Here is a 27408-nt window from a genome sequence, read left to right as displayed (position 1 = left end):
AATACATTTGGTTGTATGAGTGCATGAATATCCCACCATAGATTGATCCAGGAAGCACTCAAGCTCACTGGTAAACCAAGGAGCATGGGCTCTTCCACAGACAGTCTCTTAAAGTAAGGTTTCTAAAGCATGTGCTGCTCCAGGGCCAATAAGATGAAAGGATTTGTAGATTGTGTAGAGAAATTCTCTCTGCCTTCCAAAACATCAGTTTCCAGCTTAGAGAAGTCAGAATTCTGACTTCTCTAGGCCATGTGGATATGAGCTTAAATAATACCAGTTACATTATATTTCCCATGTTTTGTATTCTATGAAGAAACCATTAGAAATTCAGGGGGAACTTTTCCAAAGTGTTTCTTGTAGCCAGAGAGAAGAGAAACAGATCTCTTGGGGTAGAGAAATAGTATTTCATTGCACAGAGGAAAAGGTCTAAAGATAGTTCAGTCAACATTACAACAGGATAGTTTAAAAATATAAAAAGTTATAAAAAACAAAATCAAAACATAAAATAGTTGGTCCTATGAGGCACTCGAAAGATTAAAAAAAGTTTTTATTACATTGAGATAATAATAAAAATATTTTTCCATATTGGATCTATAAAATCTAACACTCATTGGTCATCATCTTTACAAATAATTGGTTTGGAGCAGTGATGTGATTGGCAAAACTGTTCTCAAAGCAGATGGCTGAAGCTTCATTTCATCTGCACTCTGTTCCCCAGGCCTACCTTTCTTTCAGAAACTGGCCTTGGCCTGGCACTGACATCTCCATGGGAATCCACTGACTAGTCTGGAATAAATCACTCAGCAAAAGCTAAAATTCACATTCAACATGAAGATGGAAAACTCAGCAAGAAACCTTTTCTAGCTTCCTTACGTACTCTTGGAAGTTGCTCTATAACGTTATATTTAACATCTGGGGGAATACTACAGATGCAGAAGCCTGTGAGTTCTGGGGAAAAAAAACCCATCAGCTTACTACTCTTTCCCACCTTGACTTTATCCACTGCTTTTGGAGTGGCCCACAAGTACACCCGCCAAGTTCCAAACAGAGATGCATACTCCAGACTCTTCATATGTCAGGCTCTTCACACCACCCTCCCAAAGAAGGGAAGGTGGGGGGGCTGGAATCTATGCCCTCAATGCTTGCTTTTAGCTTCTAGCAGAAATGCTTTTGAAACCTATGACCAAATGCAGAGCAACTGTGATTTCCCCTAAACAATGGCTCTATTCTTTGACAGCTGAGAGATGCAACACAGTAAAAGGAAAGCAAATATGAAAATGGCTAGTAATAAGATGAAGTATGAAACTTGGACACGCCACCCTAGATAAGTGACCCTTCTTGCTTTGTTTGGCAGGTGACTACTGGGGACGAGGTTGGTGGAAGGCTGTGTCTTCACCATGTACCCAGTTATTGATCCTGAATCCAGAAGCACATTAAGAAAATCTGAATTCATGTGATGAACACAAAATGAAAACCAGGATGAAACCTCTGCCTTGAGGTTAGCAAATGGAGAAGAAAAAAATGGGTTTTTCTTCTTGATCATAGCCACATTTCCCCTTTCCTTAAATATGTAAATTTCTATTTGCATAGGTGAGGATTATATCTTCCTAAGCAGGTACTTCTTACATTGCCAAAGATAAGCATTAGGGAACTAAAAGGAAGGAGATTTCCAATACATAAAAACCTAGTGTAAATTATAGCTGTTAAAGATGATAACTCTTATAGAGTCTTGTGTAGATTTTGCGCATGTCAACAAGAATGCATCTTAAGACTCGTATACAAGCCAGTTAATGACATACCTAAAATAACATGAAATTTTGAGATGGGTCATTCAAAGTGAAAAAAATGATAGTAAGAAAATCATACATTTGAAGTGGAAAATCCTTCACGTTTGTTGAATTCTTCAGGTACTCACTGCAAAAGCTTTTTAGTCAACTTCTGGTGAGTTGTGTTAAATGTAGGGTGGATTGCACTTTGTGCCACTAGAGGGCACCATGCACAAATGATACTTTTTTTCATTTAAATGAAGTCCAGTTTTCCTTTAAGTAGTATAGAAGCCAGACCCGACACACAGGATGGTTTATGAACAGTTGCTTCTGGACCTTCTAAGTTGGAAAGAACAATTTAACAGCTATCATTCCAGAAGTAAAGAGAAATTCCTAGTGAAATCATTTGACATATGGTTTGTGGTGATATGGCCATAGTCAGAAACAAAAGATTTCACACGACAGATGAGAGTACCTCAGAAAAAAATCAATCACTCTTCCTCCTCCCCCATTTTGATAGTGAGTGGTATAAAGCAAGCATATTTAAATGATTTCAAACGTTAAGAACTCTGCATCACTCCCAACACTATTTTGCTTATTATGCTCAATAATAGCTGTGGTCATGATTTTTTAAATTACTAAAAGTTTTGGAACTGACTCATCTAAATAACTATTCCATTCTATTTTTCATAAGACAGAAAAGTTCCTTTTAGCATTCAGTTCAGACTTCTAGTTTGTGACTTCTATTAGTAATTTTACAACTCTACAATGAAAGAACAATTTTAGCAAGTTTATTTCAAGGTACAGCAATGGACAATAATACTGCCTCCTTCTCTTTTTAAAAGTTATCTCTATAAGAGTTTTCAATTTAAATCGAACTCACTGGTGTAATTGCGATCATCTAAATTTGCCTCCCATCATCCTATTTTTATATATGGAAATTAGAGTGCACAGGATGATCAGATAAAGATTATATTTGATCTATCTGTTAATCTATCTCTATATATTAAAACAGAAGATAAGAAATGGCAAGAAAGAAGAGGCTTGAAAACAAGTCCCTTCATAAGAAAAGATGAGTCTCATGCCAAGAAGTAACTTAACAGAAGAGGGGATGGATGTGTGGAGATGGGAAATGCACAGAATAGTTCCTCAGCTAAAATCAGTCAGCAAGCTGGATTTCTCTCCATCCCTGTGCAAACCAGGGTCAGTTATGTTTTGTGGGTTCGGATGTAAGCATGTGGGGGCTTTATACTCAGTCCAGGTTTGCTTATTTAGCTGTTAACCCTTCTTCCCAGATTTGCTGAAAGAGCCTATCATGGTCCCAAAGGAAAGCTCACAGTTTGCACAAAGTTGTCTTTTGACCAACATTTTATAGGCTAAAAGGGCCAATTAACTTCTGCAAATGCTAGTGAATATTATTGAAACAAAGGTTAATAGGTCCAGGGATAGGAAAACATAGAAGTTTATCCTGCGGGTTGTACTCCTAGGATTGGTCTTGATATGGAGATCAAGGTGATGGAATGATCAAACATGCCCCGAGTCAGGAAACCAATGACAGGACAAGAAAATAATCATTAAGGAATGTCATCTTCTCATTGACCAACATAATACAGTGATACAAAAACAAGCTTGGAAAGCTCAACAAACATTGGAAGGATAGAATAAATCTCTTCCAAGTTAACACTAGTGGAAAGGTATAAAATAGATCAGGCAAAAGGCTAGCCCACGACTAAATGATCCTGCTCAGAGTCCATTGCGCTGTTCAGGCTGATGGAGGAGGCTGGAGTCATGGTAATTGCAGACCCACCATAAGAGAAGCTTGAGATGATCTTTATTTCTTTCCTTAGTTTACCAGAAACTGAGCTTGACTTTGCAGTGCCTTTCCCAAGGCAGCACAGGTAGACAGACAGCTTCTAGTACAGAACAAGCAGCTTCCTGATTTCCAGTTGGTGGACTGTTCTACCAATGGCGCTGCCCCTAAGGTGATGATGGGACTCACAAGATGAAGTGAACTTAGTAGACTATCCTTCCCCTCATATGACTCAGAGGAGAAGGCCTTTGCCTGAGCAAGCTGAAAGAACAGATGGGCCAAGCCAGTGAGGATTGACTACTTTCGGGGGAATGGTGTAGAAAAGCCATTCTTCAAGAAAGCAATGCCTATTGAACTAAACTTGTCACACGCTGGAGGAGGCAGGCGTAGTCAATCACCAAGCACAAAGTTACTGCTAACTAAAACCAAAACTCAAAGAGAAGCGTTGTACTAGAATACTCGTAGGTACGCATCAATAACAATGGATACTAATGATACCTTTCAAAAGCACTTGTAATCGCATATTACAAACACATGTCATGAAGGAATGTCTGTATGGTTAAACACAAATCAGCTGCAGTGCTACAGCTTTCTTCCAGAAGCGCACTGGATCACCCCACTCCACTTTCAAGATGTTAAGAATGCAGTTATTTCTCCTTAGCACTTCCCTGATACAAACGGTTAACACTGGTTCTACAAGGTTCCAGAAACAGAAAAGGTGATGGGAGGCTTATTGTCTGAGACACTTGATGAACACCATCTATAGCCAAAAAAAAAAAAAAGGAAGAAGAAAAAAGAAAAAAGTCTGCGATTTCTCTGTAAGTTACTAATCTGTAATAGACACAACAAACTGTCCACAGCTTCAACTCCGAATGATCTGAACAAAAATAGAACGAGCCATGGACAGCGGCTGCATCCCTGTCCAATCTGATGTAAACAACATCTGGAGAAATTGGGTTTGTTAAGAAAGTTTATCCATAGAGCTGGATAGCAATAAAAAGCGTTTCCTAGGAAACTGTAAGATCCTGTACCATACAGCATACAGCCCAACTAAGAGGAAAATTCGAGTGATTTCTAAATCCAAGGTACAAATTTACACAACTTTTCTTAACTCCCGAGGTGCTGCTGTCCGAGGAAAGTGGGCGTGTACGTTGCTGTAGCAGCATCTCTGCTGCCATCTTGCATGTAAAGCTCATTGGCTGGGTCTGGGTTTTCGCCTCAGCTGTGGTTTCCCTGGACAGTCACAGACTCCCTGCACATTCTCATTTCCAGTGTGGCCAATCAATACTGCCCTTCTGCTGCTAAAGACACGACTGTTTCATGTCTTCCCATTTCTTCCAAGACAGCTGCCAGCATGCTCAGATTTCCATCTGGGAAGTTCTGGGCTTCCCAGAGATCCAAGATGACGCCTGTTGGGCTGGATTTGGTGGCAAAGTAATTCAAGTACCTGTAAGTGGGGAATGGGAAAAATGTGCTGAAAGGCATGCCTTCTGGATCCATTTTCTCTTCTATTTCTGGTCAGCTCAAACCTTTCTGCCTTAGAGCATCTGTCTTAGAGTATCTCAGCTCCAATGTGGTTTGCAGTGAACCCTTCTAAATGACTAGCCCATACTTAATTAGATCAGCCCCACAGAGGAGATGAGCTGTGTAACTTTGTTAACCTCAACTCCGAGTAAGATAATTTAAGAGACAAGATGCCTATGGGTCATATCCTAATCAGGAAGTCAGGAGAATTGTGTTTTCTCTCCAGCCCAGGCTCTGACTGTCTTTAACATGTCATGCTATGTCTTTTCTTTCCTGCTTTTCTTTTTTCTTTTTCATGGCAGCTCTGAGGTTTGAACACTCTAGATGCATACTCTCTTTTGAGCCACTCTTCTACCTCTGGGATTTTGTTAGCTAACTGAAGACATGAGTCTCGGGGATTTCTTTGCCTTGGATGGCTTTGAATTAAGATTCTCAAATCTCAGTCTCCACACTACCTAAGATTATAATGATTGGTGCCAGACTCTTGCCATGCTTTTTGTTTGGTTATGATGGCAACATTCTGCAAAGTGGCACCTATTGTGCTCTGTTTACACTTCATGCCAGTGTTGTGTGACCATGCCAATTTTCCATCATCATTAGAGCCCACTGAGCTGGAGAGGAGGAAGAATAATTTTGCCAGTAGCCAAGCTACACAGGGGGATTTAGCTCATCCATTTGGCAAAGGAGCTCATAAAACTTGATACAAGTTTTATAAATGTCAAATAAACCCAGAATGTCCATTGGAACTGGGTTTGCAAGCCCTTGGTGTAGGATACAAAGCAGCAGTGTCATACATGTTTTCAGAATAAAAAGGATGAATTGTGTTGAACCATTACCAACCCGAGAGACTTGTGTTTGGCAGAAAACAACTGCTCCTGGAGACCGGCCACACCCACCTGTCCAGGTTCAGTTTATGAGCCAGCATCCTCCAGTCATGGCCTCTGGTTTGTGGAGCATCCAGGCTGCTGCACAGCTTCTGCCGGATGGGGAGCGGGATGCTGAAAGCGCTAGGCCCTGTGACGGTGGTGATGGTGCTGGTGGGATCCAGAAGAGGCAAATCGATGCCAGTAGGCTCCTGGGGAAACAAAACAAAACAAAACAAAACAGCAGAGCATTATTTCTGAAGGCAAAATCATCCTTATTGAGGTCCTAAGCATAAGGCTTTGCTTTGGATGGTAAGAGGAGAATGAGACGGAACAATGTGGTGTTAGTAATCAAGGGAGAGAGGAAGATAGCCATTTTGGAGTTACTGTGGCACAGGTTTGGGTTCTTGTTCAGGGCAGAGCCAGTGGGAAAGCTCTAGGATCATTCCCTAAGGGGATTCTCCAGGGGAAGAGGGAAGACAAGTCAAGCTGATGCATCTGAAGGTTTAGATTTTAAGGGGGAAGAGTTGTGCAAGAAAGCACTTGCATAGGAGCAAACATCAGATCAGACATTAGAAAGATGACATGTAGAGCCTGAAGAAATCATCTGACTCTGGAGGGAAGGAAGTGAATATACCCCAGCACTCTCCTCTAACCCTGCAGAAGGCGGCTAGCTGGCTTCTGTTCTCAATGGATGAAATGGAACAAGGATAACCAGTTGAAAATGAAGACAATTTTTCAAAAGAAAAATGGTAAACACTGTATTAGGGCTCGATGCTAATGGCACCCTCCAATTGCTGAACGTACCCTTTTCCCCCCTCAAAGTCTAATGTGAGTAGAGAAAGACTATAAATTCGCTCTTAAAATAGTTTCAGCTCATAAAACAGCACAAATGCAAAATTTTGAATTTCACCGCAAGAGAAGCTCTCTAATCATTTTTTCATGACTTCTGCTGGTTAAAAAGGCAAAAGCAAAGGTTGCAATAAAAGAAAAGCTTTGTAATCCACTTTAAATGTCTCTCTCTTGCTCCCATTCTCATTTTAAACAGATAACGCCTTCATATGTAGAATTAGTCACCGGAGGATAAACTAGCCCCATAGGCTTAGCCATTGCATCTGTGATGTCTTGCGGCGGGGCTGTGTGTGACTAAATGATACTTTCGTCCAGAGCTCCCCAAATTTTGCCAAGCCTTCTTTAGTGCATCTCTACAGATGCATGAGTCCTGCTGCTGGCACTGTGGGGGTGTAGGGGTGTCCCATGGGACCAGTGGGATTTCCAGAATATACAAGTTTTCCTATAGCAGACTTTTTATCACAATGGGGGGGGGGGAAGGGAGGTCTCTGTTGGGGTTTGGATGGCTTGGACTTTTTGTTTTTAGCAAAATTACAATATTTAGGGGTCTGGGCATATGAGCTGATGCCTGTAATCCTAGCTACATAGGAGGCTAAGATCTGATGATCATGGTTTAAAGCTATTCCAGGCAGAAAAATTTTATGAGATGTTTATCTCCAAGTAACAAGCAAGAAGGTGAAAGTAGAGCTGTGGCTGTCGTGGTGAATGCCAGCCTCGAGTAGAAAAGCAAAGGGACAGTGCCTAGGCCTTGAGTTCAAGCCTCAGTACACACACACACACACACACACACACACCTTGGCAAAGGATTTCCTGGCCTCCTTTGTAGTTGGTCCAGGAGTAAATGACTGTGACATGAGTACAAATATGTACAGTGGGAGGTGGGCTCTTAGGAGGAGGAATGCAATCTTAGCTTGCTTTCTCCTTTGAGCACAGAGGCTGGGATAGAAGAAAGAATTCTTGACCTCTGGGAGGGTCAGTTTTAAAGGACGGTATGTAGGAAAGTGGTCTAAGGAATGATGTCAGTGTTTGTTAACCTATTTATTCTTGGGATGTCTAAACCCAATGTAACTCTGTGCTTATGTTGGATATAGAATGATACATGGTTGGCATAACTCAGTGCCTTCACCATAGTGAAGTTCTGCTTGCTTCTTTCCAGGGTAACACCCCCTAATACATAGAAAACTACCCTACTGAGGTAGCAGTGGAGGTGAATGTCAGGTTTTGACAGTACTCTGGGTCTTGTGTTCCCAGACTCCCCTGCTCAACACACACACACACACACACACACACACACACACACACACACACACACACACACACACTTATTTATCTATATAACTTTTGCTCATGTGTTGAACATTCCATGCCTCAGCTACTGTGAATATTATCACAATAAGCATGGATACTGAAATATCTCTGATACATGCCAAATTCATGTCCTTTGGATATATATCCTGGGATTAATTTATATTCTCACTGATAGCACAAACAACTTCTTTATCTTCACATCTCTATAAGTTCTCTTTTGCTCCTTTGATCATAGCCATTCAGACTGGGTAGTGAGGAGACCTTGCTTTCATGTACATTTTCATGCTCATTTGTATATCTAGTGCTTCTGAAAAAGTATTTCTTTAGCTCATTCAGCCATTCTGTTAAATTGGTTTACTTATTAAGAATGACGGATTTAAAAAAAAAGTTTGGATAGTTATCTTCTGTGATGTAAACAGCTAATAAGCATTGTGCGCTTATATTTTGGACTATTTCACTGTCTGTGCAATTTCTTAACTTGATGTCAAGTCAGTTGTCAAGTTTTGCTTTGGGGTTTTCTAGAAAAATCACTCCCTGAATTGGTCTTGAATGGATTTTCTTCATGCTTTCTCCCAGTATTTTAGTAGCTTTTAGGTCTTACATTTAGGTTGCAATCCGTTTTGAGCTCATTCCTAAACTTTTCATGTCTCATATTTCTTCGAACTGAGAGTATGTCTATCCCTCTCAGAACCAACACAATGATCAGTGCTGTGCCTTGTACATAAAGGTTACTCTGATGGTATTGCTTTGGATGCTTTTTTTAAAATCCTATATAAGAAAAGGATGGTGCTCATTCCTTACAGAACTCTGCCCATGGATTTGTGTGTTAAACTTTTCTTTCAATTAAATGTGACTAAGGGACTTGTCCTTCAATTAATTCTTTTCTTTTCTTTCTTCCTTCCTTCCTTCCTTCCTTCCTTCCTTCCTTCCTTCCTTCCTTTCAGCTGTTTTCCTAATACTGGGTTTGAATTCAGAGCCCAGTACTTGTTCAGTTGCTTGCTGAGCTGGTACAATATTGCTTCAGCCAAATCTCTAGCCTGACCAATTTGTTGGTTAAATGAAGCAGTCTTGCAGATATATCTGCCCAGGCTTTCAACTATAGTCCTCAGATCTCAGCCATCTTAGTAGCTAGGATTACAGGTGTGAGCCACTGGAACAGTCCTAGTACCTTCCTGTTCTTAAATCCTGGAGTTAAAGTGAGTTTCAAATAGATCTGGATCTCGAGAAGATCTCGTCCACATTCACCTGTTTTCCTCCCCTGTTATTTAAAGAGCAAAGAATGGTTATCATTTTGTGTTAGAAGTAACATCCTGATCTTTAACCTCAGCTACTCTGCCCTAGAAGAACTATAGAGTATAAAGTCTCATGTCTCTTATCAAAAGGCTGATAATAGCCTTGAGATAAAAGAAAACAGCTTATACACATTTATGTTTAAATGCTATGTACTAATCTCAGTTGCCATTAGTTTTCTTTTTCTTCTTCTCTTATTCCAGGGAAAAGCAGAGCCATTACTCTCACAGAATGCTTATTATAATAATGGTTTATGACACTGATGCCATCTGTCTTTGATGTTCTCTTAGTTAAGCATTAGATTTTTTTTTCAACATGAGGCAAATAGCTGCTATGGGTGATGGAGCATGTGCCAGGCTACACTGGTGCTTAGCACTTCTTCTCCGAGTTACCTAAACCCTAGCACTTATTTATATCTTTATATTTATTTATTGAGATAGTCTCATTATTTTGCACACACTCCTCAATCCAAACAACCCTACCCCAGGCTACTTGTTAATAACTATGACTACAGTTGCCTGTCACTACTTGTTTTTTTCACTCTTTCTGGAGTCACACAGTCATCCTGAACATGCCATAGAAGAGTTAAGTAGATAGATCAACTAATGAAGTAATGTACTTTATTGAGGTTGACCAATGCTGTACAATAGAAGGCAAAGACAGAAGCCCACATACCTGTAGCCATCTGATTTGAACAAAAGTGCCAAATAGTACCTAAGGAAGGATGGCTCCTTGAACAAATGTTTCTAGCAAAACTGGAGGACCATATGTAGAAGACTAAACTAGACAGCTATCATTCATACTGTGCAAAGACCAATCCAAAATGAGTCAAAAATCTGGCTATGAGATCAACTACTACTGGACATCATAGAGAAAACAAGTTATAGCCATAGGTAGTGACTCTATATCTCCAATTGTTCAGAAAGTAAGAGCAAAAATGGATAGATTACTGAATAATATTAAAGAGCTAGACTGTTCCCCAAATTATCAAAATCAAGGACCAATCTATAGAATGGAATTCGGTCTTTTTCAGTTATTCATTAGATATAAGTATTATTCAGAATAAAATGTCCAAAAAATTGAACATTAAGAGAAAAAATCCAATTAATAAATTGTCAAATGAATTTATCAGAAAAATCTCATAAAATAAGTACAATAAATAAGTGAAGGAAGAGTCAGCATTTGAAGCTATAAAGGAAATGCAAGTTGTCCAAGTAATACATGTTACTGCCAAAAGAACATCTCTCCTGGAGTGATGTTACTTTGTATATTTTTTAATAGTCTCATCCACACGAAAGTACAATGGATCAGTTGTTAATAAAGATGACATAGAAAAATAAGAAAATAATGACAATGTCCACTGTAATCTGGAAAGTACTACTAAATGACAAATAGTTCTCCTGAAGTCACATCATTTCCAGGGTTCAGAATCATGAGCTTTATAAAGCAACCCGGGATATATAGACTTGGAAACATGTGCCATCTCCTTTAATCTGGGAACTGATTTGTATCTGTGTATATTTAGCTTTTCTTCCTTTATATAGAAAGGGAGGGGCTTTTTAGTCTACTTTGATAGCTAAGGAATGTGAAGCCTTTGAAAAACTGATAATGTATACCATAGATTGGGCTGAAAAACTAGAAAAATCAGTTATCCCAACAAAAACAAATGGTGAACATAAATGGTTCCTATTGGTTAAGTTCTGTTTCTTCACAGCACTTACTAATACTCCTCCAATTTCCGTAACAAGCTCATAAACCAATTGGGGCATCACATAACTGAGGCCAAAGGAATAAATAATGGCCTCCATTTCTATAGAACTGTCCACTTGGCAAATTGTTTTACTAGGTCTTTGTGGATTGAGTAAACAGAGGTCTGAGGTTAAAAAAAAATTAAGTTTCTTTTCCTTCTCTATACTCATTTTGCCCTGAGTGGTGATGTTTTAGCATATCTGCCTACAAATCTATTGTCTGTCTGTCTGTCTGTCTTAGCTTATCTTATCTTCAATCGTAATGTATCTGTGCCAGTTAGAAGCTTTTAAAGGACTTTCTGGCAAATGAAACAGGGGACCTCTTGATGGCTTTTGATATAACCACATCGATTGCACGCTGGCCACTGGCATGAGCAGCAGGTCCTTTACTTGACTGGAGAGGCCCAGGGTCACAGGGCTTTACAAGTGCTTGCTGCAGAGGACTCTTGAGTGATGGGTAGGTGTGGAGAGAGGGCAGCACATTCACCACAAGCCACATCATTCTTTGGATAAGGACATTCAAAATGAAACCTCAGCCACCAGTTCCACCTTACCCTGTGACCCTGGAAGGAGCAAAGTACTGAAAAAAAAGCAACCATGGTGGAGCCATTCTTCCCCCTTATCTGTTGGGGGTTTGTTAGTCTCTTTGGATGAGAACTGAAGTGTCAAGGCTCCTCAGTCCTTGCTTACCAGCAGACCCCTCATCAGAACAGATAGGTCCCTCCCTTTTCTAGGTACACCAAATCTGCATTCAAATGCTAACCACAGTAGTGCCATTCAATGATCCAGAAGAAAAGTCTCCATCTCTATGTAGCTGAGTACTTCTTCCTTCCTTGGTGGCACTTGGTTATCACACATACACCAATGCCTCCCACGTGATTCTAGGGTTGGCTTTCTCTGAGCAGCCTGCAGCCAAGTTGCAAGAGAAATCATCTCTCCTCAATGCTGAGAGCAAAAAGAAATCCGTAAATTGTGATCACACTGTGCAAAACTGTCCTTTCTCTGTGAGGAGAAGGCAGCCCAGGCAGGGTGTGTGTGTGGGGGGGGGATGGGAAGCACCAAGCAGCTCTCTTTCATTTGTGGCTGCATCTGATCCATCCTTTCAGGGCTCAGCAAATGTTCACACTGAACAGAAAGCAAAGCATCAAAGGACTGAAGCTCCTTGCCCCCCTCCAAAATCCTGCAGCCTTTGTTGTCACGGGAGCTGGGTGGTTATTGAACTTTGCAGACCTGCTGGGCCTGGAAAGTGAAAACACCCTCTAGAGCCAGCAGGGGTGGTGCTGTGTGCCTGGGAGATAGGACTGAGCATCCAAAGGCCTGGCGGTTGCCATGGCACCCTGACACCAAGATCATTCCTTATGAATGTCACTGGGGTCTGTGACTAAAGTTGTTTATGAGTCAAAAGTCTCATGAAACTACAGGAGGACAGGATGACCGCACCTCTGCAAGCTGTGGGAAAGAAAGATGGAGTGCCGGAGAGCTTTGCCTGCTTCCTTCCCCCAGGCCTGGTTTGCTGAGGAAAATCATCTTTAAATAGGACATGCAGGGCAAGACAATCTGAACAGACTGCTACTTCATCCGTCATTATGCATGACACAGCGAGGGAGTAGTATTTTAAATCATATACGCTGGACGGCAGTAGTGTTGAAATACGACAACCCCATGCTTTGTGGCTCAGCAAGAGGCCCAGGAGCTGAGCCCAGAGAGGCCTAGAAGACGCTGCCTTCTGACCATTTGCCTTATTCGTCTTCCTTTGTTCTGCCCTTGTGAAGGCTGAACACTTTTCAAACCACAGCCTTTGGATCCAAGGGAACAGATAAAGTCACGAGCACCTCCTGTTTCCTTGCTCGGGTGTTTTAAATAGCAGTGATCATTGTTACGACAGTAAGTATGGACAGATAAAAAGAAGCCCAACTGACAGATAGGAAATTCACAGTGAAGAAAGGACAAGCCGATGGCTTCCAGGAGGGAGTATGTAGATTTTTCTATTTCTGGAACATTTCCCCAGCACCTTGGGTAAAGGAAAACTCTTTGCTACCTATAGAAAGAAGGAGCACAGGGCAAGAAGCCCAAGAGGTTTTTTTTTTTTTTTTTTTTTTTTTTTCCTTTCAACATAGAGAAAAGAGAAGAAAGGAAAAAGTAAGGGGTGAAGAGCCCCTTTTTCTTCCTCCACCCCATTTAGTAGCACAGAATTAGGGATAAAAAAAGGCAGCCAGGTCCCCTGCAGCGAAGCCGGAAGGGCAGATGGACAGTGTGGGAGGCTGAGACCAGAGTTAAATGTGCACACTGCTTACAAGTAACACGTGGTAGCCAAACCTCGTTTATTTTCCACTTGGAATATGGTTCTTAAATGCCTGTTGTGACAGGCCTACATGAATCTCTTGATTTGAGCCCTATTATTCACTATAAGCAGCTGAAAAGTTTGGCATCCCAGCTTTCATTTTTGGGTCTGTTCTGGGTTCTGCTTTTATCACCTTACAGCACCCGTGGGATCCAGAAAGAGACAGATTGATGGATATCACGGGTAACAGTGATGTCCTTATTCTGACCAGATCACTCCCCTCAAGGGATCGCGACTTCTCTGAAACCCCTTGCTAACGATCTAGCAGGCCATAATTGGGATGTTGAGCATTCCTTCTGTCCTCTCATGGATTCTTTCTTTAGTTAAACTGAAAGCAAATGTCTATAGCTGGGAGAGGGATTGGCCCACGTCCCACAGCAAGCTTGTGCCAAAGCAATTAAATCCTCTTTCTCTGACCCTTGCTGTTGTTTCTTTATTTAGCATATTGGGGTGAGAGTGACCTATGGAATCCTATGAATGACCTATGGATTTAGGGCACAAAAACTCTAATGATTTCATGAGAAATAAGACTTCCTTTAAAAAAAATATTTCCTGTTTCAGTTCTTAATGTATCTACCTTGCCATGAGAATTAAAATATTGTTCTCTTAACAAATGGGACCTGAAGGAAAGCTTTGTGGGACTTCCCTATAGCCTAGACCAAGACTGCGTTTTGTCCCCCACTCTCTGTCCTCCTGAGGGTCATTCTCTCTCCTGATTGCCAAGAACAACAGCAAGTGCTTCTTACCTCGGACACGGTACAGTTGAGTTGGAAAATCTGCCCCTCTCCTTCCACCTGCCGCACACACAGTTTGCACACCAGCTCCACAGTATTCAGGCTAAACCTTTCCAGAGTGAAGGTACAGTGCAGATTTCTTTGAGACCCACTCCAGATGTGGTAAAAAGGAATTTCCTGTAGGATGTGAAAGTGATAATCCCATGTGAAGAAGGAACTGAATTCTCCTAACAGCTCCATCCAAGCACAGGTACCTCCTGATCCTTTCGACACATGAAAAACTGAGGCCCAGAGAGGTTCACGAACTCACTTGGCATCCTAAGCCATAGAGCAGAGATTTGAACTTAGTGAATTAACTTCTGGGATCCACAAACCTAACCAGTGCATCCTAACTTGCTTTCTTTCATTTGCAAAAGGCATCAAAGTAAATGACTTTTTAAAAAAATCACTTAGAAAGTTCCAAAAATAACTATAGATATACCACCATTGCTCATTAAAATGAATTCCTGCTGTGGCATATTGGAGGAAAGCAAAGAAATGGAAAGGAGAAGGCCTGATTGCATTCCCTCTCACAACTCTTATTCTCCATCCTCTGGGACAGGGCATCCCAAACGTAGCTCAGTTGGAAACTAACTGCCATAGAAAAATGCTTGGCTTAAAAAGCACAAAGAGTGAAGCAGACACTAACTTTCCAAAATTGAAATAGACTCCTATCGATACTAGGGTCTTGTTATAATGAAGCAAAAAATTTATAGGAGGCTATGGTGGACAAAGCAGAGATTATGGCACCAAATATACACACTTTTGATGATTTACAAAGGTAGATGTTTGCTTTCTGTAATGTATGTGTGGGTAAATGCCATGTAAGTGTAAGAATGGGGCTAAAAACTTTTTCCATTCTAGCAGGCTTATGGACTGAGACCAGGAAGGAGTCACTAGAACAGGGGAGTGTGAGATGGGACTGAATTTGCAGACCAAGATTCACAGCGGTTGACCAAGTCTCATGTCCACGATGGCATGAGGCCTATAATCCATCGGTATCCATTCCTGAGTGTTCAGGCTGGAGGATAGAAGAGGCGAAACTTTTCCCACAGGTGCATACAAGAAGACTTGGGACTAATACTTTGATGCCCATTTATTTAATAAAGTCCTGGCTGTGTTTTATTTGGACATTCTACCTCAAGTTCCCCAAATGGAGTTCATTTTCATTTATCAGTGTTAGGGTGCTGTGCTAGCAAGACTGAACCCTGCTTTGCATTTCATGGTGTAAGAATTATGCCTGTGAATACATTTGAGGCCATTCTTATCAACTGAGGTAATTTCAGTGAAATCAATTTCAATAAAGATTAACTGAAATGCTGGAATTGGAGATTTGCTTTTTTACTAAAACTAGAACAATGACAGCATAGCTATGTTCAGGAAAAGTTTTCAAGATGCAACCCTTTACATATATCCATAAAGGTAATCTTTAATTAAAAAAATCTTGAATGACCCCCAAATTCATTTCAAGAAACAAGTATTGTTACAAGAGCAATTTCTAAGAAGAAGATTTCTTATATGTTATATACTTTCAATCTTCTTTCCAAGTTGTCTCCAAGCTCTTGGTTCATCTTGGCCGTCTTACCTGATATTTAGCCAGCAGCTTGCTCTTCCAGAGGGAATGAGCAATGTCATGAATGGATAGGCGCAGATTGTGGGTGCTGCCTTTAAAATGAAGAGCCTTCGGTTCTTCCAGAAGCTGTCCTCCCATCTGCCGCTCGAGCTGTAAAACTTCCTACAATGACATGCCCAGAACAGAGCATATTATTGACCTGTATCATCCTCCTTAGCTCTGTCACCAAAGGGTGAGTCATCCACGTGCCTCCTTACAGCAAAGCAGGCTGGGACAACACTGAGACCCTGTATTTTCCAGGCCTGGGGCCTCAGCTGCACCACAGCCCCTACTTGCACCGGTCTCCAAACAATAAAAAGAAACTTCAATAAAAGGAAATCAGTAAAAAAATATACATATAAACAGATGAAGTAGATCTTAATGAACTTTTAAGGAAGGTGGCAAATGATGAAAAGACAAACGCATACTTCAGACTTGAAGAAAACCAACATCAAGGAAGAAAAAATAAACTTTTGTAGTGTGTTTCAGACATTTTGTCCTTTCACTTTTAGTACATACAGAAACAATAGTATTAACTTTTTGCTTAACATGAGCAAGTATCTAATTCTCAATTACTAAAATTCTGGAATATGCTCTTTACATGTCCTGTTAGAAGAAAATTTTCTGCTGCTCATTAGCCAGGTTTGCAAACAACAAATATTGACCTAAACAGCTGCTGAGATTAAATTTTGGAAAGAACACCTCACTCCTCAAGAGTTATGACTGAGAATTTGTTCCATATTTTATGTACAGTATGAAGATATTACAGGAAGACAAATTCCATCTCCATTCCATGTCTCAAGCTAGCTAATGGTAGCTAATGAAGCATTTCCAACTACAGCTGTAATTATCCAAATACCAGCACACTGTCAATTATCATTGGACATAATTTCCTGGCTTCCCTTTTCTGGCTAAATTGTCCATTGTACTTCAAACCTCTCCTTACTTCCAAGCTGTTTTTGTTGTTGTTGTTGTTTTGCCAGTCCTGGAACTTGAACTCAGGGGCTGAGCAATGTCCTTGGGCTTTTTCCTTAAGTCTAACACTCTGCTACTTGTGCCATAGCACCACTTCTGACTTTTCTATGCATGTGGAACTGAGGAATCAAACCTGGGTCTTTGTGTATGCTAGGCAAGCACTCTACCACTAGGCCAAACTCATGATCTTTTCATTTTGGTGATTTTTTTGGGGGGGGGTCAGACAGGGGGCTTGAATTCTGGGTGTAGGCACTGTCTCTGAGCTGATCTTCAACTCAAGCCTACCACCCTACCCCTTGAGCCACAGTGACACTTCTGGTTTCTAGAGGTTAATTGGAGATGAGTCTCATGGGCTCTTTGTGCCTGGGTTGGCTTTGAACTGTGATTCTCAGTCTTCTGAGTAGCTAGGGTTAGAGGCGTGAACTACCAGCATCCAGCTTTTTGGTAGTTTTTTATGGACTAGAAATCAGGGAGTTCAAAAACACAGGTGTTCAGTCAGAATACCACCTGCTTGTGCTGGGCACCCACCAGAAAACCACGTACAAAGGAAATCATGAAAACAATGTCCAGTCACATCCCAGAGTCCAGAGTACCAGCCAGATAGCTTGATGCCCAGAAATGTATCTATTTTTCATGTTTTAAATAAAACATTAAAAAAATAAATGAATGCTGAGCTCACCAATATCACTGATTAGATGTAAACAGCTCATGGCAAGCTATTGCATTAATGGTTCTTGGCCTTTAATTCATGCTATTATTCTGAAAAAAAAATCAAGATCCTACCAGGTATAGGAAATACAGAGATCATGTGGAATGAAGTCCTGTAATTAGTCTTGTGGATGCCATAAGGCAAGAGTACTCAGATGTAGGGAGTGTGTGGCTTATTTGCCTAGTGGTATTGACCTGCTCTTTACTGTGGCTGGTGATGAGTCCCTTGTTCTTCATGAAGGAGCTGAGTCCGTTGACTTCTCTGACACAGAGGTTGTGTCACTGTGTCCTGACTTCTGTGTTTGCCTTAGCCAATATCCCAGGGGGCATACAGATCCAACTAGCTCAAGGTCTCACATGACCACTGCCCAGACCACCTTCTTGACACAGCACATCCCATTCTGTGACAAGAAGTCAGCCCTGTGCAGAAATTCAGAATGAGAGGGTTAACTGCAATTTCTTCTGCTTCGGCAGGAAGGTATAATGAGCTTCTGTTGATCATGTTCCATGTCTAGTTAGCATAATAGAGAAAGCTCATGTTCCCAGTGAACCTGGCACCTGACAAATTCTAAAGCTAAAGTGATGTTTGTTTATAAGCCATTAGAAGAAAAGAAACATAATTAGAAATCTTTGAGATTACAGTCATGCCAATCAATCAGTTCTAGCTTCTTTCCAGTATGTCCTAATTACCTCATCAAGACGTCTGAAGAGCAATCGATAGTAATTATCTGATTACTATAGATCTTCAGTATGTCCAAATTATCTCCCTGGGATGTCTAAACGAAGATGCATTGTATTCAGGGAGGTAATTGTACCCAAGGATGTACAATCTACACCCCCATCCTTACGATCAACATAGTCAGCCAGAGGATACCAGAACATTATCAGTTTTCTTGGCAGAAACCAACAGATAAAAACCTTTAACTGTCTATTGTCCATGACCTTGAAATAAAAAAAATCTAATATCTCATTTAAAATTCTGTAGTGAAGCAGCCTAAGGAAAGGGATCAGACTTTTCTTTTTTGTCACATCCTCAGAAGTCATGGCAAGAGATCTTGCTAGTGACAAAAGCATCGGGAATAGTGTAGAGAGAAAGAATGAAGTAAGATGCCATTTTAGCGATTATGAGGTCAGAAGACATAAACTATACACTTTTCCTTTTCTTTTTGTGCTGATTTCAGGGCTTGAATTCAGGTTCTGGGCGCTCTCTCTGAGACTTTGTGATAAATGGAAGCACTCTACTTAAACCACGGCTCTATTTTCAGATTTTGGTGATTAATTTATGGTAAGAATCTTACAGATTTTCCTGCCTGGCTAGCTTCAAACCTGGATCCTCAAATCTCAGCATCCTGATAGCTAGCATTACAGGAATTACCCACTGGTGCTGGGTGTTCTCTATATTCTTAAGCCCTCTATCTCTCCCTTAAAAAGAAAAGACACAGGACTGGGAGTTTGGCCTAGTGGTAGAGTGCTTGCTTAGCATGCACAAAGACCCGGGTTCGGTTCCTTGGTACCACATACATAGAAAAAAAAAGCCAGAAGTGGTACTAAGGCTCAAGTGGTAGAGCTCTAGCCTTGAGAAAGTCCAAGGACAGTGCTCAGGCCCTGAGCTCAAGCCCAGGACTGGTAAAAAAATAAATAAATAAAAAGGAAAGACACAGAGCAGTGGCATAGCGCAATGAGAAACCTAATGGTTTTCTTCCTTTCAATTGGACACAAACTCTGGTAAAAGATAAACTGACCATCAGGATACACCCATGGGAAGAACTGAAGTCTCTGAAAACTTATTTACCTGGGTATGCTTACCAGCCAATTAATTGAGATAGGCAGTGCAGATGTAGTTCAGTGACATAGCACTTACATAATAACCATCATAATGTTGTGAGTTCGAACCTTAGTACTGCAAAATGATTATCTTTAGGATACATTCTTTGTGAATAATGTATCTATGTAAATATATCACTGTGTCAATGTTGTTATAAAATATATAGAAGGCGACATTCATGAACTAAAACAAGAATAAAAGATACGGCTGGGCTGGAAATTTGGCCTAGTGGTAGAGTGCTTTCCTAGCATGCATGAAAACTTCAGTTTGATTCCTTTGTTAGCATATACATAGAAAGCTGGAAGTGGTGCTATGGTTCAAGTGGTAGAGCTCTAGCCTTGAGGAAGCCCAAGGACAATGCCCAAGGAGAAAAAAACAACAATCACAACAAGAACAACCAGAAGAGAGGAACTAAAGTAATTTATATTGAATCCAGGTATTCACATATAAAGACAATAGATAAAATGACCCCTTGGAAATTAAAGTAGTATAATTTAAGTAAGTCCTTTAGATAAGTATTGAGTCAGAATATAGAAGAGTCCCTATTATTACAGTACTATAATTGTGAGATATGCTACAGCACATTCCTCTTTAAAACATGCTGTCACTTGTACTTCTGAAAACTGGCTTTTTCTGCATCCTTTCAGCATTAAGTTCTCTTTGCTAATAGGTTTAAGATAAAAAAAAATGTAAAAAATAATGGATCATGGGGCCAGGAGTTTAGCTTAGTGGTAGAGTGCTTGACTAGCATGTGTGATGCTCTGGGCTCCATTCCTCAGTATCACTTACACTGAAAAAAAGCCAGAAGAAGTGCTGTGGCCCAAGTGGTAGAATGCTGGTCTTGAGGAGAGCCCAAAAACTGTCCTCAGGCCCTGAGTTCAAGCCCAAGGCCTGGCAAAAAAAAAATAATGGATCAATAAAATATGGGTGCCACATTAAATGCTTTCCTCCTGTATTCTTCCTGGGAGTTCTCACTCAATATTCGAGGCGTGCCCTGCCCTATCAGGAGCTACACAAATTTCTGTGCCGGCCTGGCCCAGCTCCTAGTCGGCTTCAGGATGACTGGCGTGTAAGCATGTGATCAGGACAGCCTGTGCATGCACTCTGCTCCCAAACAGCTTCTCCATAAACTGCTTTGGGATCCCAGAGATTGTGCCATTTCACACGCCTTGAAAGACAGACTAGGAGCCAAATCGATATACGGTCAGACGATTTAGGAAGACTTACAGAAAAATATCATGACCTTGGAAGGAGAGGCCACAGGGAAAATTAGGCTCATCAATGTTCTTTGTTCTTAGAAGTATGAAGGTTGCATTCCTTTACAGAGAATGTCTTCTCTCCCTCACTCCCAGGGCCTTGGAGAGGCTCTGGACGAACCCACCTGTTGTTCTGAATTTGTTCTGCCTGTGTGCGAAAAGTCCTGCTATGGCTTCCTTGTTTGGATTTTACCTCCACTCTTACTTAGCGTTGCAATGACACCCTCAAAAGCTGGTTATTGACAGCAGTGACTTTTGTCCACACCTCCCTGGCCACACATACATCTAGACACCCACAAATCAGTTTTCAGTGTCACCAGAAGCTGAAGCCTTGACCTTAGAGCTTGTTGTCTCTGGGGCTGTGTGAAATCTCTTGGAATGGGATCTTGCTGCAGGGTGATGTCTGCCTCCAGTTGCAGGCCTGAGTGAAAAACCAAATTACCTCCAATTGCCTGTGAGAAATTGCTCCAGAGCCAGCAACAAGGGATTGTACAGTAGAAACAAGCAGCTTGCACAATCACCAATTAAACTAAGACATTATCCATGCCAAGCCATTAGCCTGGGCCACTTAAGAGCCACAATAAATCCAAGCTGTTTTAAGGTCTGTACATAAAGGGAGCTGTTCTGGCTTGGGCCCAGAAGACTCCAGGCTTCTAGATGGTAGGATCTGTCCACAAGGGGCCTGCCACAGAGGCAGCAAGAGGAGTGGGCCCAGAGACTGAGAAACTTGTACACGCTGCTTTTCTAGCTCTTGGGGGTTACTGGGGTTGGATTGTATCTGCGTTTCTATGCCTCTTGTCCTTCTAATTCCTCCAGTCCTTCTGAACTTAGGCAAGTTTCTCTTCGATGACAACCTCACATGCGACAAAGTGGCCTAGACATAGGTGCTTGGGGAATGTCTTGAAGACTGTGGGTCTTAGCTGGCTGCTCGAGACAGACGCTTAATACAGAGCTGGGAAAATAAGTGACTGTGCAGTGACCCTTAAGGAGCAAGGGGTGGCAGGCGGGGGTCTGGCAGGTTCGATGCTCCTAGTGAGTTTGTTTCCCCATGCCCCCTGCTTGCTCTTCTTCTTGTCTCCCTATCCCTTCTGCTTACCCACTGGAAAACACAAAAAAAGTCTGGTTAGGCAGAGAAAAAGCCCCCCTCTCATGGGGTTCCTTATCCTTTACCAGGGCCAGAAGCAGTCCTTCATGCAGGCCTTTGACATCACACCGTGGCCCTGAGCAGTCGAGCATGCAGGCTCTTGGAGTTCACATCATGGCCCATTGCCTGTGGAAGACTTGCATGTGAACAGTCACTGAGGGCTCAGGAATGGGCACCCAGTCAGGGGCCTAAATGACACCTGAAGGCTTTGTGAGGCTTCTGATTGATAGGGTCTGGGGACTGACAGGGCCTAAGAACTGTTCAATGACCTCGAGAGGCACCTTATGAACGCATGCACAGTGCAGGCCAGGAAGAGTCCTTCCTTGGAAGTCTGTTTGTCCTTGGACTCAGTCTTGGAGACCATAGAGACAAAGGATCAGATGCTATACATTTACATTTTCTTTAGCATTTTCTCCTTATCCTCCACCTCCTCTCTTCTGCTTTGTAGACCTCTCCTTGCCACGACCCTGCAGGCAAACTCTTCCAACATCACTCCTCTCCATCAGTATCTCTTTCTTCCCCAGAGAAATCTATTTTAGTTGTCTTTATCATGAGAGATAATTAGGCCCCATCTTCCTTTCTTCTCTCTCTTTTTATTTTCTCTCCAAATAATTTTCCATCTCTTTTCTTTCTCCCAATTACAATTTTATCTTCCAGAGAAAGGGTGAAGCTAATCCATTGAAGAGAAGGTTTTGGAGGGTTCAGTGAATGGCTTTTTACTCTGTATCCTATCATTATTCCTGGATGGTCCTCATCTCTTTATCCTCAACAGCAACATGGAAGGCGGGGTTGGAGGATCTATGACTAAGGAAGAAGTTTCAGATAGCACCAGGCTCATGACGAGGTAGCACGAGCTGCTGTGAGGCAGAGCCCAGGCAGAGCACAAAGAGCAAAGAGCAGCCAGCCGTCCACTCCAGCTGCTCTGCTCTGCTTCTGCCTTGCCTGGTGGCAGTGACATCTCCCTGAGGACTGAATAGCAGTACTTCCACTACCACCTCCCATGACCTTTTTACACAGAGCTCTCCAAGACACAAAGAGCTAAGCCAGCACATATTCAGCATGTCCCATATGCTAAAGCTCAGAAGACCAACCCTCTGTGATTGTGCTGAGTAGTGTGTACAAAAAAAAAGACTCACATCTGCCATCAGGTTTTGTGGAACCTGTTTTATTTCTCTTCAACCTTTAATCTTATGCTGCTGAAACCTGCCCTGGTCATTTTGGGATGAGTAGGGTTTTTGTTTTTTTTTTCTCTTTGCTACTGTGGCTGTATCTACTGTCCCTGTCACAGCTGTGTGCCTGCACTCTTCCAAAGCAGAGGCCAAAAAGAGCATTCGTCCTTCTCTGCTGTCCCCTGTCAGCTTTGGAGCAGACTGTTCTTGTTCCTGCATGTGTTCTCTCCTGGATATCTCCGCCCCTTATCCTCCACCCTTTAGGCCTTAGGCTGCTGAGTCAGGCAGTGGAGAACATCTAACTATCAGCCTGGCCTCTTTCACCTGCTCAGGTTCACTCCACTGGCACCGGCTTTGCACTGGTACTTTCCCTTTCTGCCTTTACCACCAGGGCTTCTTCTCTCCTACCCCTCCACCCCACACCCAGTCTGTCTGCCTTGCCACCCCTAATAATAACAAGGCTGGACTCCAGTGACCATGTGCAAACATCCCTGTCAAGTCACTTCATTTCCAGGGTTCTGCCAGCTCTTCCACAGCTGTTGCCACCACGGGTGCTTGTTCCAGGATGCCACTTTCAACCTGCTAAACAGGAAGCTTGTGCTTCTTTTGAAGCAAAGGTACCAAAGAGTCCCACTCAAGGGACGTGACCCTGCCACTTGAATCCTCTTGGGCATATCCCTAAGCAAAACGTGACATCTCTTGTGTAGGGAATAAGAGGATTAGGTTACTTTAGCACTTTTGAAGATGTCTTGTATGTCTTTTTATTCTCTCAGAAGTTCCCACTGAAATTATCATTTTTATTTCTTTTTGCTGCCAACAGAAATCACCACAAATATGTGCCTCTCTTCCAGATATGTAGTCTAATGTGTGCCTGTCTACACTTAAAATATGAGAAATACTAACTCTTTTCTGGAAGGTGGAGGGAGAATTTGCATGTTTATCTTTCCTGCCTTCCAGAAATGGATCACCTTCCTTTACCTACCATACCCAGATTCCATCTTCAAATTCTCTCTTACCTTACATCTCCACGATCCTCCTTTCATGGTCATAGCTCCCTCTGACTACAGCTAGAGAGTTTCTCTACTTTGAAGGACCCTTGTCCTAGAGGGAACCCACCCAGATTATACAGAGAAAGCACTCATATCTGCATGACCCCCTTTGTGGTGTAAGGCAAGCATCACAGGTTCTGATGATTAATGTATAGAGATCTGGGGAAGGGAATTATTCTGCCTGCCACAACTTCCTTTCGTCTACTGGAGAAAATTCAACATGTCAGGCAATTTCCAATATGAAGAAGGGGCCAGATCTCAGGAGAAGGTGATACAAATGGGATACACTTTGTGATACCAAAGATCATGTGACAAAATGGCTGACGAGACTTACACGCCACCCAAACTGAAACTCATCTTGTGATGAGATTACAATTAAATCAAATGATACAAAGGGAAATCTAAGACATCTCAATCACATGTTGACTGAATATGTTGACTTGTTACGAAAAAGTGGGATGATGGAAGTTTCATAGACAGGTCAGGCTGGTTTTGAGGTGGTGTCATTTGCCCTGGAAGAAGCTACTAGCAGGACAGCAATGATGAAGATAAAACCACCTCAGCCCTTTAACATGCTGCTGACCCAAGAAAGCAGCACAAAATTGTCAATTAGGCTTTAGTCCCTTCCTCCACTTGTCAGTGTCTTGTTCCTTTTTTAAAAAATATTTTTTATTAAAAATATTTTTTATTGTAATTAATAAAAGGGTTACATGATATTTGCCAGATAGAAGGTGCATTAATTCACATACATTGATACCCTTTCACATGTCTTGGCCCCCATTACCCTCCCCTCCACACCCCCCCGTTTTTTTCCTTCTTTACGGTTCTCATTTTTTTCATATTTATTCGACTCTCTTATTTATTCTACTGTACTAGAACCCAGATGGGTGCCTATGAGAACTGAATTAATTCAAAAAAGATGCTTCTCCCAGCCCAGTGACTCCACAGAGATATAAACTATTTGGTGTGGAGCCCAAATACATTCATCAGAATCTCAGTAAATATCTCACTGCTCGCAGTGTGCACAAGTAACTCTTTTCAGGTTCTAAATGTTAGAGTTTGTATAAGTCTCTTTATTCTGAAAGGATGGATTCATAAGTTGTCCCTCTCATATAGCCTTCCAGGGTGTTTTTACGTTTATCCCACAAACAGCTTCATTCTCTGTCACTTTCTTCTCTATTTATGCTAGGATTTAAGTCTTTGCAAAAAAATAAAAAGAAAAACATTACTTTCTCCACCTTTAATCACCTGAGGAGAAAGGAAAAACACAAACTTTTCAATAGACTATACCTAAACTATCCTTAACAATCTTAAGTATCTTAATCTCTTTATGCTAACTTAATTGAATATCTCTTCTTCCTGCTCCAGCAAAAACCCTACTGGAAATTGTGCAAAAAATTTCTACTCAAGGAAGTAAGTGGCTAGATGAAAAAAATGTTTCTCAGAGTTGCTTAAGACAGATTGATAGACATCCATATACATGATAATAAAAGTGATAACATTCTCCATGCCTTCTGCTATAGACCACAGGCCACCTCGATTAGTTTAAGTACTCCATAATTATGTTCTATGGGAGGGTGACCAAGCATAGCAGCCATGCTGATAGGACATAACTACACAGTAGGTGAAGGATATTTGTTTTCCCTTCTGCAATTGTCATAGAATCTAAGCATACTTGAGAAAATTTAAGAAATCCAAATCCGGGAAAATCTAACTCTGGATACCATTTGTCTCAAATATTGGAGGCGTTAGGAACTGTATTGAATTCGATGGTAAAGAATTAGGTTAATAAGTAGAGCTCCTTTCTCTCTGAGACCAGATATAGTGAGAAGAAACTGCAGTCAGAGCTTAGAAGTGTAAAGCTCATGGCTGAAGGTGCCTCCACTGGGAGGTGAGAATATTGATAAATATGTATAGAGTTGCACAACTACCAGGGATTGGGGGGCAGTGCAGAAGACTGGGAATGACTGTTGTGTGAGAGCCAGTGAGCCAGGACAACATACCTACAAACACTGTAGAGAAACCTGAAAGGCACCGTTTAGTTCCGTTACTTCTAGAGGACAACAGGCTCCACTGCAAATATGTGTTTTCTTTCATAGGCTGGAACTAAAAGTCGAGAGTTTGTTCATTCGAAGTTGTTAGTGGCCGTGTTTATTAGCAAAGCCTCAAGATGACAGGAGCTTTGAAGCTCAAGATAATTGGAGTCTTGGGGATAATTGAGTTCCTTAGAGGTGAGAGTGAGCATAGAAGGGGGTATAGAGTCAGAACAGAGAAGGCTGAAGGGGTTTAAAAGAAACGTAAGGTTAGGTGGAGACAGTCATTAAGGTGAGATGTTGAACTAATGGTCTCTTCAGTTTGTTGCACAGATCATTTATCTATGATCTATCACTTATCTATTACTAGATTTTTGTATTTCTGCATTATTAAAAAGACCAGGAGGTGTTGGAAAGCCTCATTTCTTATTCATAGTTGTTTCAAGCTAAGTTGCTGAGAATATATAAATGTCTCTCTGGAAAGGATTGATCACAGTAACAACTACTTTTGAATTGTTTCCACCATGTGCATATCTGTCTTGGTAATTAGTTTAATTAAAAATACCTTCTAAAATATCACATAGTTTTATAGATCTCTGGGTATGTCTGTTAGGAAGACACATTAAGATTTCCTGAGTGTATAGATACAAAATACACATAGTGAAACATTTCATATATCCCATAAGTTTTCCACAGTATGCCTTTTGCAATGAATTTTTTTTTCTTGAAATTGTTCCAGATAACTGGCTCAGTCTGACCTTATCGCCACTTTACAAATACAGTTTTCCCTAAGGAGCCCAGACTGTTTTCTCACCTGACAATGCCTTAGAGGTGTGTCCAGTTTTCCGACAACATAAAAGATTTAACCAGAGCTATGTGTTTACATGGTTTAGTCTACATCAGAACACACTACAGACCTGGTCATCAAAATACATTCAATGAGGGCTGGGGAGTTTGGCCTAGTGGTAGAGTGCTTGCCTAGCATGCACGAAGGCCCAGGTTCGATTCCTTGGTACCACATACATAGAAAAAAGCCAGAAGTGGTGCTGGGGCTCAAGTGGTAGAGCTCTAGCCTTGAGAAAGTCCAAGGACAGAGTTCAGGCCCTCAGCTCAAGCCCAGGACTGGCAATAAATAAATAAATAAATACATGAAGAAAAAAAAATACATTCAGTGACCAATGAGGTCTCATCTGAATCCATGCTGGCTACAACCACCACAAAGAATGCTGCCACTGGCTCCTCACTTGTCTCCCTGCTTCCATTTATGTCCCTTACAAATAATGTACTCTCTTGGTTCAGCTCCTCAGGGTTTCTGACCTTCAGTATTCACTTTTCATGAGCTAGAAATACTCTGGATGGAAG

At 41.5% G+C, this 27408-nt stretch overlaps 1 protein-coding gene across 2 annotated transcripts in view; it reads right to left on the bottom strand.

Moving 5' to 3' along the window:
• Positions 1-172: 172 nt before the first annotated feature.
• Unc5c (unc-5 netrin receptor C) overlaps positions 173-27408 on the bottom strand; it is a 310807-nt gene continuing 283571 nt past the window's right edge. For both annotated transcript variants that reach the window (XM_090356786.1, XM_090356787.1), the window contains 4 exons: positions 15861-16010; positions 14249-14413; positions 5997-6175; positions 173-5023 (listed from right to left, as the gene is read on the bottom strand). In XM_090356786.1, the coding sequence (XP_090212912.1) occupies positions 4858-5023; positions 5997-6175; positions 14249-14413; positions 15861-16010 (660 nt within the window). In that variant the 3' untranslated portion in view covers positions 173-4857. The remainder of the gene's footprint in view (positions 5024-5996; positions 6176-14248; positions 14414-15860; positions 16011-27408) is intronic.

Source organism: Megascapheus bottae, chromosome 23 (assembly GCF_031878675.1).
Source record: "Megascapheus bottae isolate mThoBot1 chromosome 23, mThoBot2.hap1, whole genome shotgun sequence".
Classification (NCBI taxonomy): domain Eukaryota; kingdom Metazoa; phylum Chordata; class Mammalia; order Rodentia; family Geomyidae; genus Megascapheus; species Megascapheus bottae.
Note: the sequence above shows the minus strand (reverse complement) of the source record. Positions and strands in the feature narration are given on the sequence as shown.